The sequence below is a fragment of the Podarcis filfolensis genome (genome assembly GCF_964270895.1).
Source record: "Podarcis filfolensis genome assembly, chromosome: 1".
In the NCBI taxonomy this organism is placed as follows: domain Eukaryota; kingdom Metazoa; phylum Chordata; class Lepidosauria; order Squamata; family Lacertidae; genus Podarcis; species Podarcis filfolensis.
Window position 1 is genome coordinate 123,288,629 of NC_139604.1, and position 23,321 is coordinate 123,311,949.

At 49.6% G+C, this 23,321-nt stretch overlaps 2 protein-coding genes and 1 long non-coding RNA gene across 4 annotated transcripts in view; 1 reads left to right on the forward strand and 2 right to left on the reverse strand.

Annotated features, from left to right (window-relative positions):
- Nucleotides 1-3,048, reverse strand: part of LOC310766010 (uncharacterized protein) — a 776,685-nt gene extending 773,637 nt beyond the window's left edge. Inside the window, exons 1-2 of one of the 2 annotated variants that reach the window (XM_083621730.1) lie at nucleotides 2,997-3,048; nucleotides 1,343-1,416 (exon numbers count right to left, since the gene is read on the reverse strand). In XM_083621730.1, coding sequence (XP_083477856.1) covers nucleotides 1,343-1,416; nucleotides 2,997-3,029 — 107 coding nt within the window. In that variant the 5' untranslated portion in view covers nucleotides 3,030-3,048. Of the gene's footprint in view, nucleotides 1-461; nucleotides 564-1,342; nucleotides 1,417-2,996 lie in introns of those variants that run through there. The other variant, XM_083621729.1, reaches the window with a different exon arrangement.
- Nucleotides 3,049-6,251: 3,203 nt separating this feature from the next.
- On the reverse strand, nucleotides 6,252-18,941 carry LOC310766048 (uncharacterized protein). Its single transcript, XM_083621865.1, has 6 exons — nucleotides 18,074-18,941; nucleotides 17,763-17,879; nucleotides 14,056-14,812; nucleotides 12,325-12,398; nucleotides 9,541-9,614; nucleotides 6,252-6,886 (listed from the first exon to the last, which is right to left on the reverse strand). Exons 3-6 carry the CDS (start codon nucleotides 14,221-14,223, stop codon nucleotides 6,852-6,854), a joined length of 351 nt encoding a protein of 116 aa, XP_083477991.1. The 5' UTR covers nucleotides 14,224-14,812; nucleotides 17,763-17,879; nucleotides 18,074-18,941; the 3' UTR covers nucleotides 6,252-6,851.
- Nucleotides 18,942-20,497: 1,556 nt separating this feature from the next.
- Nucleotides 20,498-22,374, forward strand: LOC310766503. The gene is made up of 2 exons (XR_014550206.1): nucleotides 20,498-20,596; nucleotides 20,907-22,374. It is a non-coding gene; the product is annotated as an uncharacterized lncRNA (long non-coding RNA).
- The last annotated feature ends 947 nt before the right edge of the window (nucleotides 22,375-23,321 follow it).

The window sequence follows — 23,321 nt, forward strand, 5'->3', positions numbered from 1 at the left end:
AAGCTGGATTAGATGGGCCACTGGCCTGATTCAGTGAGCTGCCATCATTACCCCAGAACGTTGGGCATTCTGGCTGCTGGGACTTGTTGTCTGACAACATCTGGAGGGCACCAGGTTGAAGAAGACCAGATTACTTTAATCCCAGCTACCTGGATCCAAACACACACAAACACACAATGAAAATGGCCCGTATCAAGTATCAAGGTCATTGCTCAGACCGCTTTCAACTGTCATGGCTTCCCCCAAAGAATACTGGGAATGGTGGTTTGTTTAGAATGCAGGGAGTTGTTAGGAAAGGTGACGAAATCAGTTTCTGTGCCAACACTGGGCCTAAACTCTGATTGAAATGGAACTAGAAAATCAATGGAGACTCAATGGAGGCATGCCTTCAATGCAGCCTTCACTACCACCAGGTAAGCTCAATGATGAGCCCTCCCCAGTGTTTGGTTGCATCCACTTACCCTCCAACATTTCTCTGATGAAAACAGAGACATCCAGTGTTATTCTTCTAGGAAAAAAGGTGCCGGAACACACCATGAACACCTCCCTGGTTCTCTGAGAGGGTCCGGAACTGAGTTCCAGTGAAAAAAGTCCCAGGAGAAGCCTCATGCCACTCCCTCCAACATCTCTCCGATGATAATAGGGCCCTATTAACATTCCCTGCAAAATTTCTCTGAAGAAGCAGGACATTCTGGTATCAAATGAGAAACTGACACGGCTTCTGTAAATCCGGAACCATCCCAGGAAAATAGTGTATGCACTGAGCTGGATATTTCTCCCAGATGCATTCAAGTCATTTCCCAATTGGTTTCCACACCCTAGACTCTGAAGCATGTAAATGTGGCATATTTGTGTGAGATGCCTGAGCATGGGAGGCAGTTAGTGCTGGCAGGAGCCAAAGGATGTTTCTGCTGCAGATGATGACCCTAGGAGCAAGCAGGCCATCCACAGAGGAGGGAATCCCTTTCTGTGGGTTGTCCATTAAGAACCCTCCTTGTGCTTCAGTCCAAGCCCCTCCATTCTCCCTCACACAAACACACCAAAGGCACAAATGTCTTTGAACAAGACCTCTTCCTGGGGTGGGGGGCGCTGTACTGGGACTTCTGTCATGCTGCTTGTGAGCACCTGGGAGAACAGACCACAGGTCTAACTGAGCCACCTTGGGCTTGACCCAACTGCCAAGGGCTCTTGTGGTGTTCTGCTCCAATTGTCCCTCTGGGGGGCTTGGGAGGGACTCTCGCCTCCTGCTTCCAACTCTCCCATGTGGATGAAGCAGCAGCCTGTTCCAGCTACAGGGACCTGGTCTCAGTGGACTCTGGTTGAGCAAAGGAAGTGGACTTACTGTGGTTCTTCTTGAACATGCACTGATAGAAGAGAACAGTCAGGACGCCCAGGAACGGCAGGTGAGAGGCAGTTCTGCACAAAGAGGGCAGAAAAGAGGGGAATGTCAGGAAAAGGGTAAAAGTGCCAATCTCAGCAAGGTCTGGAAAATGAGCTAATGTGTGTGTGTGTGTGTTTTAAGTATTGGGTTCTGCCTTCTCAGGTCTACCTGGGAGGGCAGTTCAATTCTTGGTACCACAATTTAAGAAGGATACTGATAAACTTAATTTACCTGCTTTTACCATCTGTAGAACCCACCAAAACAGCCCCACATTGTGCAACTGGGTAGCCAAGGTGGATTTTGGGCAGTGTGCCCAGTTCCTCCACATTGGGCGCTGAGCCTAGGAGATGCCACAGGGCATCGTAGTGAATTGAGCACAATGGAGGCCAAGAGATGGGGCACACTGTTGAATGTTGGCCTTGCTTGCACAGGGTGCCGCTGAAATGGGAAAGACCAAGGTCCGCCTCTGAGGGGAGGCAGAAGTCCTCCCTGCTGGCTTTCAGGTGAACCAAGGACAGTTAACTGAAGGAGTCTGTGCTGCCAACTGATCTTAGAATCAGTTCAAAGCAGGCATCTGGTTGCCAGGGAAACAAGAGAATTCCACAGGATTCCACATCCCTCTGTGGAGCCAGAGCCTGGCCAAGGACTGGCCAATGGACTCTGGGCTCCAGGACTGCTCTGTCTCCCAGGCCCTTGTCACCCCTTGAAGGGAGATTGAGCCACAGGCTCGGAAACCAACAATTGGGGCGGGGGAGTATGAAAGGGAGGGACATGGGAACAAGCAGCAAGGAGATCGTGGTTTAAATGCCCCTTTACAATAAATAAAACCTCCTGCCCGTCCTCAGGGATGCTCAGTAATGGTGAGGAATGAGGAACTGAGCTTTCTAGGGGAGTGGGGGACAAGCCCTTGTCTTAACAAATCCCTGCTGTCAACTTCTTCATCCTGCTGCTCTCCAGATGTTAAGCCAAGCAGAATGAACAAAGGGATGGGAAGGTTGCAGCGTTTTAGTTGCAGGAAAAAGCGAGGAAGAGGCAACAGGACAGACCTTTGCAAAATGATGCCCAGCATGGAGAAAATGCACAGAGAAAAGTCTTTCTCCCATTTTCGTGACACCAAAAGCTGAGTTTTGTAAGATACACGAGAGAGAAAATTTGGATTAGATGGGCCACTGGCCTGATTCAGTGGGCTGCCATCATTACCCCAGAACTTTGGGCATACTGGCTGCTGGGATTTGTCTGACAGCATTTGGAGGGCACCAGATTGAAGAAGACCAGATTACTTTAATCCCAGCTACCTGGATCCAAACACACACAAACACACAATGAAAATGGCCCGTATCAAGTATCAAGGTCATTGCTCAGACTGCTTTCAACTGTCATGGCTGCCCCCAAAGTATACTGGGAATGGTGGTTTGTTAAGAATGCAGGGAGTTGTTAGGAAAGGTGACAAAACCAGTTTCTGTGCCAACACTGGGCCTAAACCCTGATTGAAGTGGAACTAGAGAATCAATGGGGATGCAATGGTAGCAGCAAAGCATGCCTTCAATGCAGCCTTCACTACCACCAGGTAAGCTCAATGATGAGCCCTCACAAGCGTTTGGTTGCATCCACTTACCCTCCAACATTTCTCTGATGAAAACAGAGACATCCAGTGCTATTCTTCTGGAACTCACCATGAGCACCCCCCTTGTTCTCTGAGAGGGTCCGGAACTGAGTTCTGGTGAGGTCCGGCCACAAAAATGTCCCAGGAGAAGTCTCATGCCATTCCTTCCAACATTTCTCCGATAATAATAGGGCCCTATCAACATTCCCTCCAAAATTTCTCTGAAGAAGCAGGACATTCTGGTATCAAATGAGAAACCGGGATGGCTTCTGTAAATCCGGAACCATCCCAGGAAAATAGTGTATGCATTGAGCTGGATATTTCTCCCAGATGCATTCAAGTCATTTCCCAATTGGCTTCTGCACCTTAGACTCTGAAGTATGTAAATGTGGCATGGGAGGCAGTTAGTGCTGGCAGGAGCCAAAGGATGTTTCTGCTGCAGCTGATGACCCTAGGAGCAAGCAGGCCATCCACAGAGGAGGGAATCCCTTTCTGTGGGTTGTCCTTTAAGAACCCTCCTTGGGCTTCAGTCCAAGCCCCTCCATTCTCCCTCACACAAACGCACCAGAGGCAGCAGATGTCTCTGGACCAGACCTGTTCCTGGGAAGCGCTGCACTGGGACTCCTGTCATGCTGCTTGTGAGCACCTGGGACAACAGGCCACAGGTCTAGCTGAGCCACCTAGGGCTTGACCCAACTGCAAAGGGTTATTGTGGTGCTCTGCTCCAATTGTCCCTCTGGGGGGGTTGGGAGGGAATCTCGCCTCCTGCTCCCACCCACCCATGTGGAAGCAGCAGCCTGTGCCAGCTACAGAACAGGGATCTAGTCTGGGTGGACTGTGGTTGACAAAGGAAGTGGAAGTCCTCAACCCAAACAGCCCCACATTGTGCAACTGGGGAGCTGAGGCAGATTTTGGGCAGTGTGCCCAGTTCCTCCACACCGGGTGCTGAGCCTAGGGGATGCCACAGGGCATCATAGTCAATGGGTGGACTCTAGTCTGGGTGGACTGTGGTTGAGCAAAGGAAGTGGACCTACTGTGGTTCTTCTTGAACATGCACTGGTGGAAGAGAACAGTCAGGACGCCCAGGAATGGCAGGTGAGAGGCAGTTCTGCGCAAAGAGGGCAGAAAGGAGGGGGATGTCAGGAAAAGGCCAAAGTGCCAATCCCAGCAGGGTCTGGAAAATGAGCTGATGTGTGTGTGTTGTTTTTGTTTGTTTGTTTGTGTGTGTGTGTTTTAAGTATTGGGTTCTGCCTTCCCAAGTCTACCTGGGATGGCAGTTCATTTCTTGGCACCACAATTAAAGGAGGATATTGATAAACTGACTTTACCTGACTTTACCTTCTGTGGAATCCACTGAAACAGCCCCACATTGTGCAATTGGGGAGCTGAGGCAGATTTTGGGCAGTGTGCCCAGTTCCTCCACACTGGGCGCTGAGCCTAGGGGATGCTGCAGGGCATCGTAGTGAATTGAACACAATGGAGGACGAGAGATGGGGGGACACAGTTGAATGTTGGCCTTGCAGAGGGTGCTGCTGAAATGGGAAAGACCAAGGTCGGCCTCTGAGGGGAGGCAGAAGTCCTCCCTGCTGGCCTTTAACTGAACCAAAGAGAGTTCCCTTAATGGTATCTGTGCTGCCAACTGATATCAGAATCAGTTCAAAGCAGGCATCTAGTTGCCAGGGAAACAAGAGAATTCCACAGGATTCAGCATCCCTCTGTGGAGCCAGAGCCTGGCCAAGGACTGGCCTATGGACTCTGGGCTCCAGGCCCTTGTCTGGACTCCAGGCCCTTGTCTGGCTCTGTCTCCCAGGCCCTTGTCACTCCTGGAAGGGAGACTGAGCAGCAAGGAGATTCTGGTTTAAATGCCCTTTTACAATAAATAAAACCTCCTGCCCATCGTCTACAAGGATGCTCAGTAATGGTGAGGAATGAGGAACTGAGCTTTTTGGGGGAGTGGGGGACAAGCCCTTAACAGATCCCTGCTGCACACTTCTTCATCCTGCTGCTCTCCAGATGTTAAGCCAAGCAGAATGAACAAAGAGATGGGAAGGTTGCAGCGTTTTAGTTGCAGGAAAAAGCGAGGAAGAGGCAACAGGACAGACCTTTGCAAAATGATGCCCAGCATGGAGAAAGTGCACAGAGAAAAGTCTTTCTCCCATTTTCCTGACACCAAAAGCTGAATTTTGGGAGATACACGAGAGAGAAAAGAATGTTCTTCTTTGGGCAGTGCAATGGTAAATAGTGAAACTCTCTCCCTCAGGAGGCAGTGATGGCCAACAACTTGGATGGCTTTGAAAAGGGATCGAAAAAGTTCATGGAGGAGGCTATGGAGGGCTACTACCCAGAATGACTATGTTGTTCCTCCATAGTTGGAGGCCACAATGCTTTTGAAGACCATAGGAGGGGGGAGAGCTATTGTGCTGGGATCCTGCTTGTGGCTTCCCATTAGGGCATGTGCTTGGCCACTGTAAAAACAGGAAGCTGGATTAGATGGGCCACTGGCCTGATTCAGTGAGCTGCCATCATTACCCCAGAACGTTGGGCATTCTGGCTGCTGGGACTTGTTGTCTGACAACATCTGGAGGGCACCAGGTTGAAGAAGACCAGATTACTTTAATCCCAGCTACCTGGATCCAAACACACACAAACACACAATGAAAATGGCCCGTATCAAGTATCAAGGTCATTGCTCAGACCGCTTTCAACTGTCATGGCTTCCCCCAAAGAATACTGGGAATGGTGGTTTGTTTAGAATGCAGGGAGTTGTTAGGAAAGGTGACGAAATCAGTTTCTGTGCCAACACTGGGCCTAAACTCTGATTGAAATGGAACTAGAAAATCAATGGAGACTCAATGGAGGCATGCCTTCAATGCAGCCTTCACTACCACCAGGTAAGCTCAATGATGAGCCCTCCCCAGTGTTTGGTTGCATCCACTTACCCTCCAACATTTCTCTGATGAAAACAGAGACATCCAGTGTTATTCTTCTAGGAAAAAAGGTGCCGGAACACACCATGAACACCTCCCTGGTTCTCTGAGAGGGTCCGGAACTGAGTTCCAGTGAAAAAAGTCCCAGGAGAAGCCTCACGCCACTCCCTCCAACATCTCTCCGATGATAATAAGGCCCCATTAACATTCCCTGCAAAATTTCTTTGAAGAAGCAGGACATTCTGGTATCAAATGAGAAACTGATACGGCTTCTGTAAATCCGGAACCATCCCAGGAAAATAGTGTATGCACTGAGCGGGATATATCTCCCAGATGCATTCAAGTCATTTCCCAATTGGTTTCCACACCCTAGACTCTGAAGCATGTAAATGTGGCATATTTGTGTGCGGTGCCTGAGCATGGGAGGCAGTTAGTGCTGGCAGGAGCCAAAGGATGTTTCTGCTGCAGCTGATGACCCCAGGAGCAAGCAGGCCATCCACAGAGGAGGGAATCCCTTTCTGTGGGTTGTCCATTAAGAACCCTCCTTGTGCTTCAGTCCAAGCCCCTCCATTCTCCCTCACACAAACACACCAAAGGCACAAATGTCTTTGAACAAGACCTCTTCCTGGGGGGGGGGGGGGCGCTGTACTGGGACTTCTGTCATGCTGCTTGTGAGCTCCTGGGAGAACAGACCACAGGTCTAACTGAGCCACCTTGGGCTTGACCCAACTGCCAAGGGCTCTTGTGGTGTTCTGCTCCAATTGTCCCTCTGGGGGGCTTGGGAGGGACTCTCGCCTCCTGCTTCCAACCCTCCCATGTGGATGAAGCAGCAGCCTGTTCCAGCTACAGAACAGGGATCTAGTCTGGGTGGACTGTGGTTGAGCAAAGGAAGTGGACTTACTGTGGTTCTTCTTGAACATGCACTGATAGAAGAGAACAGTCAGGACGCCCAGGAACGGCAGGTGAGAGGCAGTTCTGCACAAAGAGGGCAGAAAAGAGGGGAATGTCAGGAAAAGAGCAAAAGTGCCAATCTCAGCAAGGTCTGGAAAATGAGCTAGTGTGTGTGTGTGTGTGTGTGTGTGTGTGTGTGTGTGTGTGTTTTAAGTATTGGGTTCTGCCTTCTCAGGTCTACCTGGGAGGGCAGTTCAATTCTTAGTACCACAATTTAAGAAGGATACTGATAAACTTAATTTACCTGCTTCTACCATCTGTAGAACCCACCAAAACAGACCCACATTGTGCAACCAGGTAGCCGAGGTGGATTTTGGGCAGTGTGCCCAGTTCCTCCACATTGGGCGCTGAGCCTAGGAGATGCCACAGGGCATCGTAGTGAATTGAGCACAATGGAGGCCAAGAGATGGGGCACACTGTTGAATGTTGGCCTTGCTTGCACAGGGTGCCGCTGAAATGGGAAAGACCAAGGTCCGCCTCTGAGGGGAGGCAGAAGTCCTCCCTGCTGGCTTTCAGGTGAACCAAGGACAGTTAACTGAAGGAGTCTGTGCTGCCAACTGATCTCAGAATCAGTTCAAAGCAGGCATCTGGTTGCCAGGGAAACAAGAGAATTCCACAGGATTCCACATCCCTCTGTAGAGCCAGAGCCTGGCCAAGGACTGGCCAATGGACTCTGGGCTCCAGGACTGCTCTGTCTCCCAGGCCCTTGTCACCCCTTGAAGGGAGATTGAGCCACAGGCTCGGAAACCAACAATTGGGGCGGGGGAGTATGAAAGGGAGGGACATGGGAACAAGCAGCAAGGAGATCGTGGTTTAAATGCCCTTTTACAATAAATAAAACCTCCTGCCCGTCCTCAGGGATGCTCAGTAATGGTGAGGAATGAGGAACTGAGCTTTTTAGGGGAGTGGGGGACAAGCCCTTGTTTTAACAACTTCTTCATCCTGCTGCTCTCCAGATGTTAAGCCAAGCAGAATGAACAAAGGGATGGGAAGGTTGCAGCGTTTTAGTTGCAGGAAAAAGCGAGGAAGAGGCAACAGGACAGACCTTTGCAAAATGATGCCCAGCATGGAGAAAGTGCACAGAGAAAAGTCTTTCTCCCATTTTCGTGACACCAAAAGCTGAATTTTGGAAGATGCACGAGAGAGAAAAGTTGGATTAGATGGGCCACTGGCCTGATTCAGTGGGCTGCCATCATTACCCCAGAACTTTGGGCATTCTGGCTGCTGGGATTTGTTGTCTGACAACATCTGGAGGGCACCAGGTTGAAGAAGACCAGGTTACTTTAATACCAGCTACCTGGATCCAAACACACACAAACACACAATGAAAATGGCCCGTATCAAGTATCAAGGTCATTGCTCAGACCGCTTTCAGCTGTCATGGCTTCCCCCAAAGTATACTGGGAATGGTGGTTTGTTAAGAATTTAGGGAGTTGTTAGGAAAGGTGACAAAACCAGTTTCTGTGCCAACACTGGGCCTAAACCCTGATTGAAGTGGAACTAGAAAATCAATGGGGATGCAATGGTAGCAGCAAAGCATGCCTTCAATGCAGCCTTCACTACCACCAGGTAAGCTCAATGATGAGCCCTCACCAGCGTTTGGTTGCATCCACTTACCCTCCAACATTTCTCTGATGAAAACAGAGACATCCAGTGCTATTCTTCTAGGAAAAAAGATGCCGGAACTCACCATGAGCACCTCCCTTGTTCTCTGAGAGGGTCCGGGACTGAGGTCTGGTGAGGTCCGGCCAGAAAAATGTCCCAGGAGAAGTCTCACGCCATTCCCTCCAACATTTCTCCGATAATAACAGGGCCCTATTAACATTCCCTGCAAAATTTCTCTGAAGAAGCAGGACATTCTGGTATCAAATGAGAAACTGACACGGCTTCTGTAAATCCGGAACCATCCCAGGAAAATAGTGTATGCATTGAGCTGGATATTTCTCCCAGATGCATTCAAGTCATTTCCCAATTGGCTTCCGCACCTTAGACTCTGAAGCATGTAAATGTGGCATATTTGTGTGAGATGCCTGAGCATGGGAGGCAGTTAGTGCTGGCAGGAGCCAAAGGATGTTTCTGCTGCAGCTGATGACCCTAGGAGCAAGCAGGCCATCCACAGAGGAGGGAATCCCTTTCTGTGGGTTGTCCTTTAAGAACCCTCCTTGGGCTTCAGTCCAAGCCCCTCCATTCTCCCTCACACAAACGCACCAGAGGCAGCAGATGTCTCTGGACCAGACCTGTTCCTGGGAAGCGCTGCACTGGGACTCCTGTCATGCTGCTTGTGAGCACCTGGGACAACAGGCCACAGGTCTAGCTGAGCCACCTAGGGCTTGACCCAACTGCAAAGGGTTATTGTGGTGCTCTGCTCCAATTGTCCCTCTGGGGGGCTTGGGAGGGAATCTCGCCTCCTGCTCCCAACCCACCCATGTGGAAGCAGCAGCCTGTTCCAGCTACAGAACAGGGATCTAGGCTGGGTGGACTGTGGTTGACAAAGGAAGTGGAAGTGCTCAACCCAAACAGCCCCACATTGTGCAACTGGGGAGCTGAGGCAGATTTTGGGCAGTGTGCCCAGTTCCTCCACACCGGGTGCTGAGCCTAGGGGATGCCACAGGGCATCATAGTCAATGGGTGGACTCTAGTCTGGGTGGACTGTGGTTGAGCAAAGGAAGTGGACCTACTGTGGTTCTTCTTGAACATGCACTGGTGGAAGAGAACAGTCAGGACGCCCAGGAACGGCAGGTGAGAGGCAGTTCTGCGCAAAGAGGGCAGAAAGGATGGGAATGTCAGGAAAAGGCCAAAGTGCCAATCCCAGCAGGGTCTGGAAAATGAGCTAACGTGTGTGTGTGTTGTTTTTGTTTGTTTGTGTGTGTGTGTTTTAAGTATTGGGTTTTACCTTCCCAGGTCGACCTGGGAGGGCAGTTCAATTCTTGGTACCACAATTTAAGAAGGCTATTGATAAACTGACTTTACCTGACTTTACCTTCTGTGGAATCCACTGAAACAGCCCCACATTGTGCAATTGGGGAGCTGAGGCAGATTTTGGGCAGTGTGCCCAGTTCCTCCACACTGGGCGCTGAGCCTAGGGGATGCTGCAGGGCGTCGTAGTGAATTGAGCACAATGGAGGGCAAGAGATGGGGGACACCATTGAATGTTGGCCTTGCAGAGGGTGCTGCTGAAATGGGAAAGACCAAGGTCGGCCTCTGAGGGGAGGCAGAAGTCCTCCCTGCTGGCCTTTAACTGAACCAAAGAGAGTTCCCTTAACGGTATCTGTGCTGCCAACTGATATCAGAATCAGTTCAAAGCAGGCATCTAGTTGCCAGGGAAACAAGAGAATTCCACAGGATTCCACATCCCTCTGTGGAGCCAGAGCCTGGCCAAGGACTGGCCTATGGACTCTGGGCTCCAGGCCCTTGTCTGGACTCCAGGCCCTTGTCTGGCTCTGTCTCCCAGGCCCTTGTCACTCCTGGAAGGGAGACTGAGCAGCAAGGAGATTCTGGTTTAAATGCCCTTTTACAATAAATAAAACCTCCTGCCCATCCTCTACAAGGATGCTCAGTAATGGTGAGGAATGAGGAACTGAGCTTTTGGGGGGAGTGGGGGACAAGCCCTTAACAGATCCCTGCTGCACACTTCTTCATCCTGCTGCTCTCCAGATGTTAAGCCAAGCAGAATGAACAAAGGGATGGGAAGGTTGCAGCGTTTTAGTTGCAGGAAAAAGCGAGGAAGAGGCAACAGGACAGACCTTTGCAAAATGATGCCCAGCATGGAGAAAGTGCACAGAGAAAAGTCTTTCTCCCATTTTCCTGACACCAAAAGCTGAATTTTGGGAGATACACGAGAGAGAAAAGAATGTTCTTCTTTGGGCAGTGCAATGGTAAACAGTGAAACTCTCTCCCTCAGGAGGCAGTGATGGCCAACAACTTGGATGGCTTTGAAAAGGGATCGGAAAAGTTCATGGAGGAGGCTATGGAGGGCTACTACCCAGAATGACTATGTCATTCCTCCATAGTTGGAGGCCACAATGCTTTTGAAGACCATAGGGAGGGGGAGAGCTATTGTGCTGGGATCCTGCTTGTGGCTTCCCATTAGGGCATGTGCTTGGCCACTGTAAAAACAGGAAGTTGGATTAGATGGGCCACTGGTCTGATTCAGTGAGCTGCCATCATTACCCCAGAACTTTGGGCATTCTGGCTGCTGGGATTTGTTGTCTGACAACATCTGGAGGGCACCAGGTTGAAGAAGACCAGATTACTTTAATCCCAGCTACCTGGATCCAAACACACACAAACACACAATGAAAATGGCCCATATCAAGTATCAAGGTCATTGCTCAGACCGCTTTCAACTGTCATGTCTTCCCCCAAAGTATACTGGGAATGGTGGTTTGTTTAGAATGCAGGGAGTTGTTAGGAAAGGTGATGAAATCAGTTTCTGTGCCAGCACTGGGCCTAAACTCTGATTGAAATGGAACTAGAAAATCAATGGAGACTCAATGGAGGCATGCCTTCAATGCAGCCTTCACTACCACCAGGTAAGCTCAATGATGAGCCCTCCCCAGTGTTTGGTTGCATCCACTTACCCTCCAACATTTCTCTGATGAAAACAGAGACATCCAGTGTTATTCTTCTAGGAAAAAAGGTGCCGGAACATACCATGAACACCTCCCTGGTTCTCTGAGAGGGTCCGGAACTGAGTTCCAGTGAAAAAAGTCCCAGGAGAAGCCTCACGCCACTCCCTCCAACATCTCTCCGATGATAATAGGGCCCTATTAACATTCCCTGCAAAATTTCTCTGAAGAAGCAGGACATTCTGGTATCAAATGAGAAACTGACACGGCTTCTGCAAATCCGGAACCATCCCAGGAAAATAGTGTATGCACTGAGCGGGATATATCTCCCAGATGCATTCAAGTCATTTCCCAGTTGGTTTCCACACCCTAGACTCTGAAGCATGTAAATGTGGCATATTTGTGTGAGATGCCTGAGCATGGGAGGCAGTTAGTGCTGGCAGGAGCCACAGGATGTTTCTGCTGCAGCTGATGACCCTAGGAGCAAGCAGGCCATCCACAGAGGAGGGAATCCCTTTCTGTGGGTTGTCCATTAAGAACCCTCCTTGTGCTTCAGTCCAAGCCCCTCCATTCTCCCTCACACAAACACACCAAAGGCACAAATGTCTTTGAACAAGACCTCTTCCTGGGGGGGGGGGGCGCTGTACTGGGACTTCTGTCATGCTGCTTGTGAGCTCCTGGGAGAACAGACCACAGGTCTAACTGAGCCACCTTGGGCTTGACCCAACTGCCAAGGGCTCTTGTGGTGTTCTGCTCCAATTGTCCCTCTGGGGGGCTTGGGAGGGCCTCTCGCCTCCTGCTTCCAACCCTCCCATGTGGATGAAGCAGCAGCCTGTTCCAGCTACAGGGACCTGGTCTCAGTGGACTCTGGTTGAGCAAAGGAAGTGGACTTACTGTGGTTCTTCTTGAACACGCACTGATAGAAGAGAACAGTCAGGACGCCCAGGAACGGCAGGTGAGAGGCAGTTCTGCACAAAGAGGGCAGAAAAGAGGGGAATGTCAGGAAAAGAGCAAAAGTGCCAATCTCAGCAAGGTCTGGAAAATGAGCTAGTGTGTGTGTGTGTGTGTGTGTGTGTTTTAAGTATTGGGTTCTGCCTTCTCAGGTCTACCTGGGAGGGCAGTTCAATTCTTGGTACCACAATTTAAGAAGGATACTGATAAACTTAATTTACCTGCTTTTACCATCTGTAGAACCCACCAAAACAGACCCACATTGTGCAACTGGGTAGCCGAGGTGGATTTTGGGCAGTGTGCCCAGTTCCTCCACATTGGGCGCTGAGCCTAGGAGATGCCACAGGGCATCGTAGTGAATTGAGCACAATGGAGGCCAAGAGATGGGGCACACTGTTGAATGTTGGCCTTGCTTGCACAGGGTGCCGCTGAAATGGGAAAGACCAAGGTCCGCCTCTGAGGGGAGGCAGAAGTCCTCCCTGCTGGCTTTCAGGTGAACCAAGGACAGTTAACTGAAGGAGTCTGTGCTGCCAACTGATCTTAGAATCAGTTCAAAGCAGGCATCTGGTTGCCAGGGAAACAAGAGAATTCCACAGGATTCCACATCCCTCTGTGGAGCCAGAGCCTGGCCAAGGACTGGCCAATGGACTCTGGGCTCCAGGACTGCTCTGTCTCCCAGGCCCTTGTCACCCCTTGAAGGTAGATTGAGCCACAGGCTCGGAAACCAAAAATTGGGGCGGGGGAGTATGAAAGGGAGGGACATGGGAACAAGCAGCAAGGAGATCGTGGTTTAAATGCCCTTTTACAATAAATAAAACCTCCTGCCCATCCTCTACAAGGATGCTCAGTAATGGTGAGGAATGAGGAACTGAGCGTTTTAGGGGAGTGGGGGACAAGCCCTTGTCTTAACAAATCCCTGCTGTCAACTTCTTCATCCTGCTGCTCTCCAGATGTTAAGCCAAGCAGAATGAACAAAGGGATGGGAAGGTTGCAGCGTTTTAGTTGCAGGAAAAAGCGAGGAAGAGGCAACAGGACAGACCTTTGCAAAATGATGCCCAGCATGGAGAAAATGCACAGAGAAAAGTCTTTCTCCCATTTTCGTGACACCAAAAGCTGAGTTTTGGAAGATACACGAGAGAGAAAAGTTGGATTAGATGGGCCACTGGCCTGATTCAGTGGGCTGCCATCATTACCCCAGAACTTTGGGCATACTGGCTGCTGGGATTTGTCTGACAACATTTGGAGGGCACCAGGTTGAAGAAGACCAGATTACTTTAATCCCAGCTACCTGGATCCAAACACACAACAACACACAATGAAAATGGCCCATATCAAGGTCATTGCTCAGACTGCTTTCAACTGTCATGGCTTCCCCCAAAGAATACTGGGAGTGGTGGTTTGTTAAGAATGCAGGGAGTTGTTAGGAAAGGTGACAAAACCAGTTTCTGTGCCAACACTGGGCCTAAACCCTGATTGAAGTGGAACTAGAAAATCAATGGGGATGCAATGGAGGCAGCAAAGCATGCCTTCAATGCAGCCTTCAATACCACCAGGTAAGCTCAATGATGAGCCCTCACCAGCGTTTGGTCGCATCCACTTACCCTCCAACATTTCTCTGATGAAAACAGAGACATCCAGTGTTATTCTTCTAGGGATAAAGATGCCGGAACACACCATGAACACCTCCCTCCTTCTCTGAGAGGGTCCGGAACTGAGTTCCGGTGAGGTCCGGCCAGAAGAAAGTCCCAGGAGAAACCTCACTCCACTCCCTCCAACATCTCTCCGATAATAATAGGACCCTATCAACATTCCCTCCAAAATTTCTCTGAAGAAGCAGGACATTCTGGTATCAAATGAGAAACTGATACGGCTTCTGTAAATCTGGAACCATCCCAGGAAAATAGTGTATTCATTGAGCTGGATATTTCTCCCAGATGCATTCAAGTCATTTCTCAATTGGTTTCCGCACCTTAGACTCTGAAGTATGTAAATGTGGCATGGGAGGCAGTTAGTGCTGCCAGGAGCCAAAGGATGTTTCTGCTGCAGCTGATGACCCTAGGAGCAAGCAGGCCATCCACAGAGGAGGGAATCCCTTTCTGTGGGTTGTCCTTTAAGAACCCTCCTTGGGCTTCAGTCCAAGCCCCTCCATTCTCCCTCACACAAACGCACCAGAGGCAGCAGATGTCTCTGGACCAGACCTGTTCCTGGGAAGCGCTGCACTGGGACTCCTGTCATGCTGCTTGTGAGCACCTGGGACAACAGGCCACAGGTCTAGCTGAGCCACCTAGGGCTTGACCCAACTGCAAAGGGTTATTGTGGTGCTCTGCTCCAATTGTCCCTCTGGGGGGGGGGGGTTTGGAGGGAATCTCGCCTCCTGCTCCTAACCCACCCATGTGGAAGCAGCAGCCTGTGCCAGCTACAGAACAGGGATCTAGGCTGGGTGGACTGTGGTTGACAAAGGAAGTGGAAGTCCTCAACCGAAACAGCCCCACATTGTGCAACTGGGGAGCTGAGGCAGATTTTGGGCAGTGTGCCCAGTTCCTCCACACCGGGTGCTGAGCCTAGGGGATGCCACAGGGCATAATAGTCAATGGGTGGACTCTAGTCTGGGTGGACTGTGGTTGAGCAAAGGAAGTGGACCAACTGTGGTTCTTCTTGAACATGCACTGGTGGAAGAGAACAGTCAGGACGCCCAGGAATGGCAGGTGAGAGGCAGTTCTGCGCAAAGAGGGCAGAAAGGAGGGGGATGTCAGGAAAAGGCCAAAGTGCCAATCCCAGCAGGGTCTGGAAAATGAGCTGATGTGTGTGTGTTGTTTTTGTTTGTTTGTGTGTGTGTGTTTTAAGTATTGGGTTCTGCCTTCCCAAGTCTACCTGGGATGGCAGTCCATTTCTTGGCACCACAATTAAAGGAGGATATTGATAAACTGACTTTACCTGACTTTATCTCCTGTGGAATCCACCGAAACAGCCCCACATGGTGCAATTGGGGAGCTGAGGCAGATTTCGGCAGTGTGCCCAGTTCCTCTACACCGGGTGCTGCGCCTAGGGGATGCTGCAGGGCATTGTAGTCAATTGAGCACAATGGAGGGCAAGAGATGGGGGACACTATTGAATGTTGGCCTTGCACAGGGTGCTGCTGAAATGGGAAAGACCAAGGTCGGCCTCTGAGGGGAGGCAGAAGTCCTCCCTGCTGGCTTTCAGGTGAACCAAAGAGAGTTCCCTGAAGGAGTCTGTGCTGCCAACTGATCTCAGAATCAGTTCAAAGCAGGCATCTAGTTGCCAGGGAAACAAGAGAATTCCACAGGATTCCACATCCCTCTGTGGAGCCAGAGCCTGGCCAAGGACTGGCCTATGGACTCTGGGCTCCAGGCCCTTGTCTGGACTCCAGTCCCTTGTCTGGCTCTGTCTCACAGGCCCTCGTCACTCCTGGAAGGGAGACTGAGCAGCAAGGAGATTCTGGTTTAAATGCCCTTTTACAATAAATAAAACCTCCTGCCCATTCTCTACAAGGATGCTCAGTAATGGTGAGGAATGAGGAACTGAGCTTTTTAGGGGAGTGGGGGACAAGCCCTTAACAGATCCCTGCTGCACACGTCTTCATCCTGCTGCTCTCCAGATGTTAAGCCAAGCAGAATGAACAAAGGGATGGGAAGGTTGCAGCGTTTTAGTTGCAAGAAAAAGCGAGGAAGAGGCAACATGACAGACCTTTGCAAAATGATGCACAGCATGGAGAAAGTGCACAGAGAAAAGTCTTTCTCCCATTTTCATGACACCAAAAGCTGAATTTTGGGAGATACACGAGAGAGAAAAGAATGTTCTTCTTTGGGCAGTGCAATGGTAAACAGTGAAACTCTCTCCCTCAGGAGGCAGTGATGGCCAACAACTTGGATAGCTTTGAAAAGGGATCGGAAAAGTTCATGGAGGAGGCTATGGAGGGCTACTACCCAGAATGACTATGTTGTTCCTCCATAGTTGGAGGCCACAATGCTTTTGAAGACCATAGGAGGGGGGAGAACTATTGTGCTGGGATCCTGCTTGTGGCTTCCCATTAGGGCATGTGCTTGGCCACTGTAAAAACAGGACGTTGGATTAGATGGGCCACTGGCCTTATTCAGTGGGCTGCCATCATTACCCCAGAACGTTGGGCATTCTGGCTGCTGGGATTTGTTGTCTGACAACATCTGGAGGGTACCAGGTTGAAGAAGACCAGATTACTTTAATCCCAGCTACCTGGATCCAAACACACACAAACACACAATGAAAATGGCCCGTATCAAGTATCAAGGTCATTGCTCAGACCGCTTTCAACTGTCATGGCTGCCCCCAAAGTATACTGGGAATGGTGGTTTGTTTAGAATGCAGGGAGTTGTTAGGAAAGGTGACGAAATCAGTTTCTGTGCCAACACTGGGCCTAAACTCTGATTGAAATGGAACTAGAAAATCAATGGACACTCAATGGAGGCATGCCTTCAATGCAGCCTTCACTACCACCAGGTAAGCTCAATGATGAGCCCTCCCCAGTGTTTGGTTGCATCCACTTACCCTCCAACATTTCTCTGATGAAAACAGAGACATCCAGTGTTATTCTTCTAGGAAAAAAGGTGCCGGAACACACCATGAACACCTCCCTGGTTCTCTGAGAGGGTCCGGAACTGAGTTCCAGTGAAAAAAGTCCCAGGAGAAGCCTCACGCCACTCCCTCCAACATCTCTCCGATGATAATAGGGCCCTATTAACATTCCCTGCAAAATTTCTCTGAAGAAGCAGGACATTCTGGTATCAAATGAGAAACTGACACGGCTTCTGCAAATCCGGAACCATCCCAGGAAAATAGTGTATGCACTGGGCTGGATATATCTCCCAGATGCATTCAAGTCATTTCCCAATTGGCTTCCGCACCTTAGACTCTGAAGCATGTAAATGTGGCATATTTGTGTGAGATGCCTGAGCATGGGAGGCAGTTAGTGCTGGCAGGAGCCACAGGATGTTTCTGCTGCAGCTGATGACCCTAGGAGCAAGCAGGCCATCCACAGAGGAGGGAATCCCTTTCTGTGGGTTGTCCATTAAGAACCCTCCTTGTGCTTCAGTCCAAGCCCCTCCATTCTCCCTCACACAAACACACCAAAGGCACAAATGTCTTTGAACAAGACCTCTTCCTGGGGGGGGGGGGCGCTGTACTGGGACTTCTGTCATGCTGCTTGTGAGCTCCTGGGAGAACAGACCACAGGTCTAACTGAGCCACCTTGGGCTTGACCCAACTGCCAAGGGCTCTTGTGGTGTTCTGCTCCAATTGTCCCTCTGGGGGGCTTGGGAGGGCCTCTCGCCTCCTGCTTCCAACCCTCCCATGTGGATGAAGCAGCAGCCTGTTCCAGCTACAGGGACCTGGTCTCAGTGGACTCTGGTTGAGCAAAGGAAGTGGACTTACTGTGGTTCTTCTTGAACATGCACTGATAGAAGAGAACAGTCAGGACGCCCAGGAACGGCAGGTGAGAGGCAGTTCTGCACAAAGAGGGCAGAAAAGAGGGGAATGTCAGGAAAAGGGCAAAAGTGCCAATCTCAGCAGGGTCTGGAAAATGAGCTAATGTGTGTGTGTGTGTTTTAAGTATTGGGTTCTGCCTTCTCAGGTCTACCTGGGAGGGCAGTTCAATTCTTGGTACCACAATTTAAGAAGGATACTGATAAACTTAATTTACCTGCTTTTACCATCTGTAGAACCCACCAAAACAGCCCCACATTGTGCAACTGGGTAGCCGAGGTGGATTTTGGGCAGTGTGCCCAGTTCCTCCACATTGGGCGCTGAGCCTAGGAGATGCCACAGGGCATCGTAGTGAATTGAGCACAATGGAGGCCAAGAGATGGGGCACACTGTTGAATGTTGGCCTTGCTTGCACAGGGTGCCGCTGAAATGGGAAAGACCAAGGTCCGCCTCTGAGGGGAGGCAGAAGTCCTCCCTGGTGGCTTTCAGGTGAACCAAGGACAGTTAACTGAAGGAGTCTGTGCTGCCAACTGATCTCAGAATCAGTTCAAAGCAGGCATCTGGTTGCCAGGGAAACAAGAGAATTCCACAGGATTCCACATCCCTCTGTGGAGCCAGAGCCTGGCCAAGGACTGGCCAATGGACTCTGGGCTCCAGGACTGCTCTGTCTCCCAGGCCCTTGTCACCCCTTGAAGGGAGATTGAGCCACAGGCTCGGAAACCAACAATTGGGGCGGGGGAGTATGAAAGGGAGGGACATGGGAACAAGCAGCAAGGAGATCGTGGTTTAAATGCCCTTTTACAATAAATAAAACCTCCTGCCCGTCCTCAGGGATGCTCAGTAATGGTGAGGAATGAGGAACTGAGCTTTCTAGGGGAGTGGGGGACAAGCCCTTGTCTTAACAAATCCCTGCTGTCAACTTCTTCATCCTGCTGCTCTCCAGATGTTAAGCCAAGCAGAATGAACAAAGGGATGGGAAGGTTGCAGCGTTTTAGTTGCAGGAAAAAGCGAGGAAGAGGCAACAGGACAGACCTTTGCAAAATGATGCCCAGCATGGAGAAAATGCACAGAGAAAAGTCTTTCTCCCATTTTCGTGACACCAAAAGCTGAGTTTTGGAAGATACACGAGAGAGAAAATTTGGATTAGATGGGCCACTGGCCTGATTCAGTGGGCTGCCATCATTACCCCAGAACTTTGGGCATACTGGCTGCTGGGATTTGTCTGACAACATTTGGAGGGCACCAGGTTGAAGAAGACCAGGTAACTTTAATCCCAGCTACCTGGATCCAAACACACACAAACACACAATGAAAATGGCCCATACCAAGGTCATTGCTCAGACTGCTTTCAGCTGTCATGGCTTCCCCCAAAGAATACTGGGAATGGTGGTTTGTTAAGAATGCAGGGAGTTGTTAGGAAAGGTGACAAAACCAGTTTCTGTGCCAACACTGGGCCTAAACCCTGATTGAAGTGGAACTAGAAAATCAATGGGGATGCAATGGAGGCAGCAAAGCATGCCTTCAATGCAGCCTTCACTACCACCAGGTAAGCTCAATGATGAGCCCTCACCAGCGTTTGGTTGCATCCACTTACCCTCCAACATTTCTCTGATGAAAACAGAGACATCCAGTGTTATTCTTCGAGGAAAAAAGATGCTGGAACTCACCATGAGCACCTCCCTTGTTCTCTGAGAGGGTCCGGAACTGAGTTCTGGTGAGGTCCGGCCAAAAAAATGTCCCAGGAGAAGTCTCACGCCATTCCCTCCAACATTTCTCCGATAATAATAGGGCCCTATTAACATTCCCTCCAAAATTTCTCTGAAGAAGCAGGACATTCTGGTATCAAATGAGAAACTGATACGGCTTCTGTAAATCTGGAACCATCCCAGGAAAATAGTGTATGCATTGAGCTGGATATTTCTCCCAGATGCATTCAAGTCATTTCTCAATTGGTTTCCGCACCTTAGACTCTGAAGTATGTAAATGTGGCATGGGAGGCAGTTAGTGCTGCCAGGAGCCAAAGGATGTTTCTGCTGCAGCTGATGACCCTAGGAGCAAGCAGGCCATCCACAGAGGAGGGAATCCCTTTCTGTGGGTTGTCCTTTAAGAACCCTCCTTGGGCTTCAGTCCAAGCCCCTCCATTCTCCCTCACACAAATGCACCAGAGGCAGCAGATGTCTCTGGACCAGACCTGTTCCTGGGAAGCGCTGCACTGGGACTCCTGTCATGCTGCTTGTGAGCACCTGGGACAACAGGCCACAGGTCTAGCTGAGCCACCTAGGGCTTGACCCAACTGCAAAGGGTTATTGTGGTGCTCTGCTCCAATTGTCCCTCGGGGGGGGGGGGGTTGGAGGGAATCTCGCCTCCTGCTCCCAACCCACCCATGTGGAAGCAGCAGCCTGTGCCAGCTACAGAACAGGGATCTAGGCTGGGTGGACTGTGGTTGACAAAGGAAGTGGAAGTCCTCAACCGAAACAGCCCCACATTGTGCAACTGGGGAGCTGAGGCAGATTTTGGGCAGTGTGCCCAGTTCCTCCACACCGGGTGCTGAGCCTAGGGGATGCCACAGGGCATCATAGTCAATTGGTGGACTCTAGTCTGGGTGGACTGTGGTTGAGCAAAGGAAGTGGACTTACTGTGGTTCTTCTTGAACATGCACTGATAGAAGAGAACCGTCAGGACGCCCAGGAATGGCAGGTGAGAGGCAGTTCTGCACAAAGAGGGCAGAAAGGAGGGGAATGTCAGGAAAAGGCCAAAGTGCCAATCCCAGCAGGGTCTGGAAAATGAGCTGATGTGTGTGTGTTGTTTTTGTTTGTTTGTGTGTGTGTGTTTTAAGTATTGGGTTCTGCCTTCCCAAGTCTACCTGGGATGGCAGTCCATTTCTTGGCACCACAATTAAAGGAGGATATTGATAAACTGACTTTACCTGACTTTATCTTCTGTGGAATCCACCGAAACAGCCCCACATTGTGCAACTGGGGAGCTGAGGCAGATTTGGGCAGTGTGCCCAGTTCCTCTACACCGGGTGCTGCACCTAGGGGATGCTGCAGGGCATTGTAGTCAATTGAGCACAATGGAGGGCAAGAGATGGGGGACACTATTGAATGTTGGCCTTGCACAGGGTGCTGCTGAAATGGGAAAGACCAAGGTCGGCCTCTGAGGGGAGGCAGAAGTCCTCCCTGCTGGCTTTCAGGTGAACCAAAGAGAGTTCCCTGAAGGAGTCTGTGCTGCCAACTGATCTCAGAATCAGTTCAAAGCAGGCATCTAGTTGCCAGGGAAACAAGAGAATTCCACAGGATTCAGCATCCCTTTGTGAAGCCAGAGCCTGGCCAAGGACTGCCCAATGGATTCTGGGCTCCAGGACTGCTCTGTCTCACCCCTTGGCATCTTCAGGCCACTGCTAAGCCCATCTTTGTGACCTCACAGTAGCCACCCAGATACCTCTTCTGGGAAGTTCAGAAAACAACAGCCGCCTCAGAGTTGCCCCCATTTGTGATTCCCAGTAGCAACTGGTGTTCAGGAGGGAGCATGAAAGGTGGGGCAGGGGAACATGCAACCAGGAGTGCATCGTTTAAATGGAGGGAGGCAGAGGGAGTTCCCCAGGCTCCAAAACCAACAGTGGGAGGAGCAGGCTGACAGTGGAAGGCTGCAGAGACAGCAGCAAGGAGAGCATAGTTTAAATGCCCCTTTACAATACAATACAATACAATACAATACAATACAATACAATACAATACAATACAATACAATACAATACAATAGTAAAATAAAGTAAAATAAAATAAAATCTGCCTGTCCTCCTTAGAAGATACTCAGTAAAGGTGTGGAATGAGTAGCTGAGCTTTTTAGGGGAGTGGGAGGCAAGCGCTGGTCTGAACTGGTCCCTGCTGTAGCCTTTTTCAACCAGCTGCTCTCCAGACGTTACATCAAGCAGAGTGAACAAAAAGATGGGAAGTTTGCAGCGTTTGGGACTTTCTTAGTTGAGAGAAACGGCGAGGAGGTGGCAACATGACAGACCTTTGTAGAATCACGCAAAACATGGAGAAAGTAAATAAAAGTCTTTCTCCCCAATTCGCAACACTAGAACACACAGACGTTGAATGAAGCTGAATGTTAGACGAGACGGGACGGAGAAAATTCTTCTTTGGGCAGTGCATCGTTAACCTGTGGAACTCTCTGCCTCAGGAAGCAGTGATGGCCAACAACCAGGATGGCTCTAAAAGAGGATCAGAAAAGTTCGTGAGGAGGCTATGGAGGGCTATTAGTCATGATGGCAGACCCTCCAAGTTGTCAGCAGTTTCATTCTCTCCCGTTGCTGGATGTGTGTGACTACTAGATCCCATACTCTGTGTTTTGCATTCCATTCTTTGGAAGCATGAGAACAGAAGAAACAGTGTGCCACTTCTGCTCTTTGTTCTTTGTAGTTTCTGTTTTTGTTGTTCTATCTCGGGAGGAGAAGAGACACGCCATGATTGCTCTGTTCTTTATTTTGTTCCTGTAAATAAATCACTAAACTCAGGTGCCATGTGTCCTCAGTCTTAGCTTCTGCTAAACTCTGCTGTTTACTACGTGCATGCATTTTCGGATGCATGTCGTGCTTAGACGTCCAGAGGAGTGCATGCATTTCGTATGTTATTTTCACTAATACCTGTGCCTTTTTATGCTTTACACACTTTACCCTAATGTATGCATTTTGTACCCATTGTTTGACTGGAGAAGTGCACTGCAAAATTCAGAGGAGGATAAATTCTGAAGGATGGCTGTGTTTGGATTTGTATATTATTTCAGAAACTGCGAATTAGGTAGGTTCACTTCTAAATGCGAACTGAAGTGAATTTCTCCCCTAGTTCTATTTGGCCTTGAGACAGCTAACTGCAAGGAGCTTTTCCATGTGCAGTCATCAAGCAGGAGAAATTAAGTGTTCCAAGGTTGTCTGAAGAATGGATTCTCTACTATTTCTCCTGGGATATACCATATTGTTTTTGCAACATATTGCACCTGATAACCTAAAATAGCTGAGTAGGCATTTTCTTTTAGAACTTTGGAAAAATGGAGGTGGAGAGTTTTTTCATGGTCGTTTAACTTTTTTTTAAAAAAAAATAGACACCCAAACCTCCAACAGATTACCTACATTGAGCATTGCTCCACTTCCCCAAATGATGCTGGTAATATTTTTTCAATTTCTTTGACCACCTCTCCCCACCTCCCAAAATACTACAGATATTTTCTCTAAGCAATGCCTTGTATATTAAGCCCTGGACTTCAGGCTGAATTTTGCTGGCAACCTAAACATGTTCAAAGAAATGTTGGCGACCTTATTAGAATCCTTGCAGTACAGTACAGCCATGCTGATTGCCCCAAACTCACCACACAAAAAACCCCCTGTAGACATGCCTCCTATGTGTGCTGGCTGGAGTTATGACCCTAAACATCTGTTTTTAGAAGAAATGGTAAACCTCTTAAAA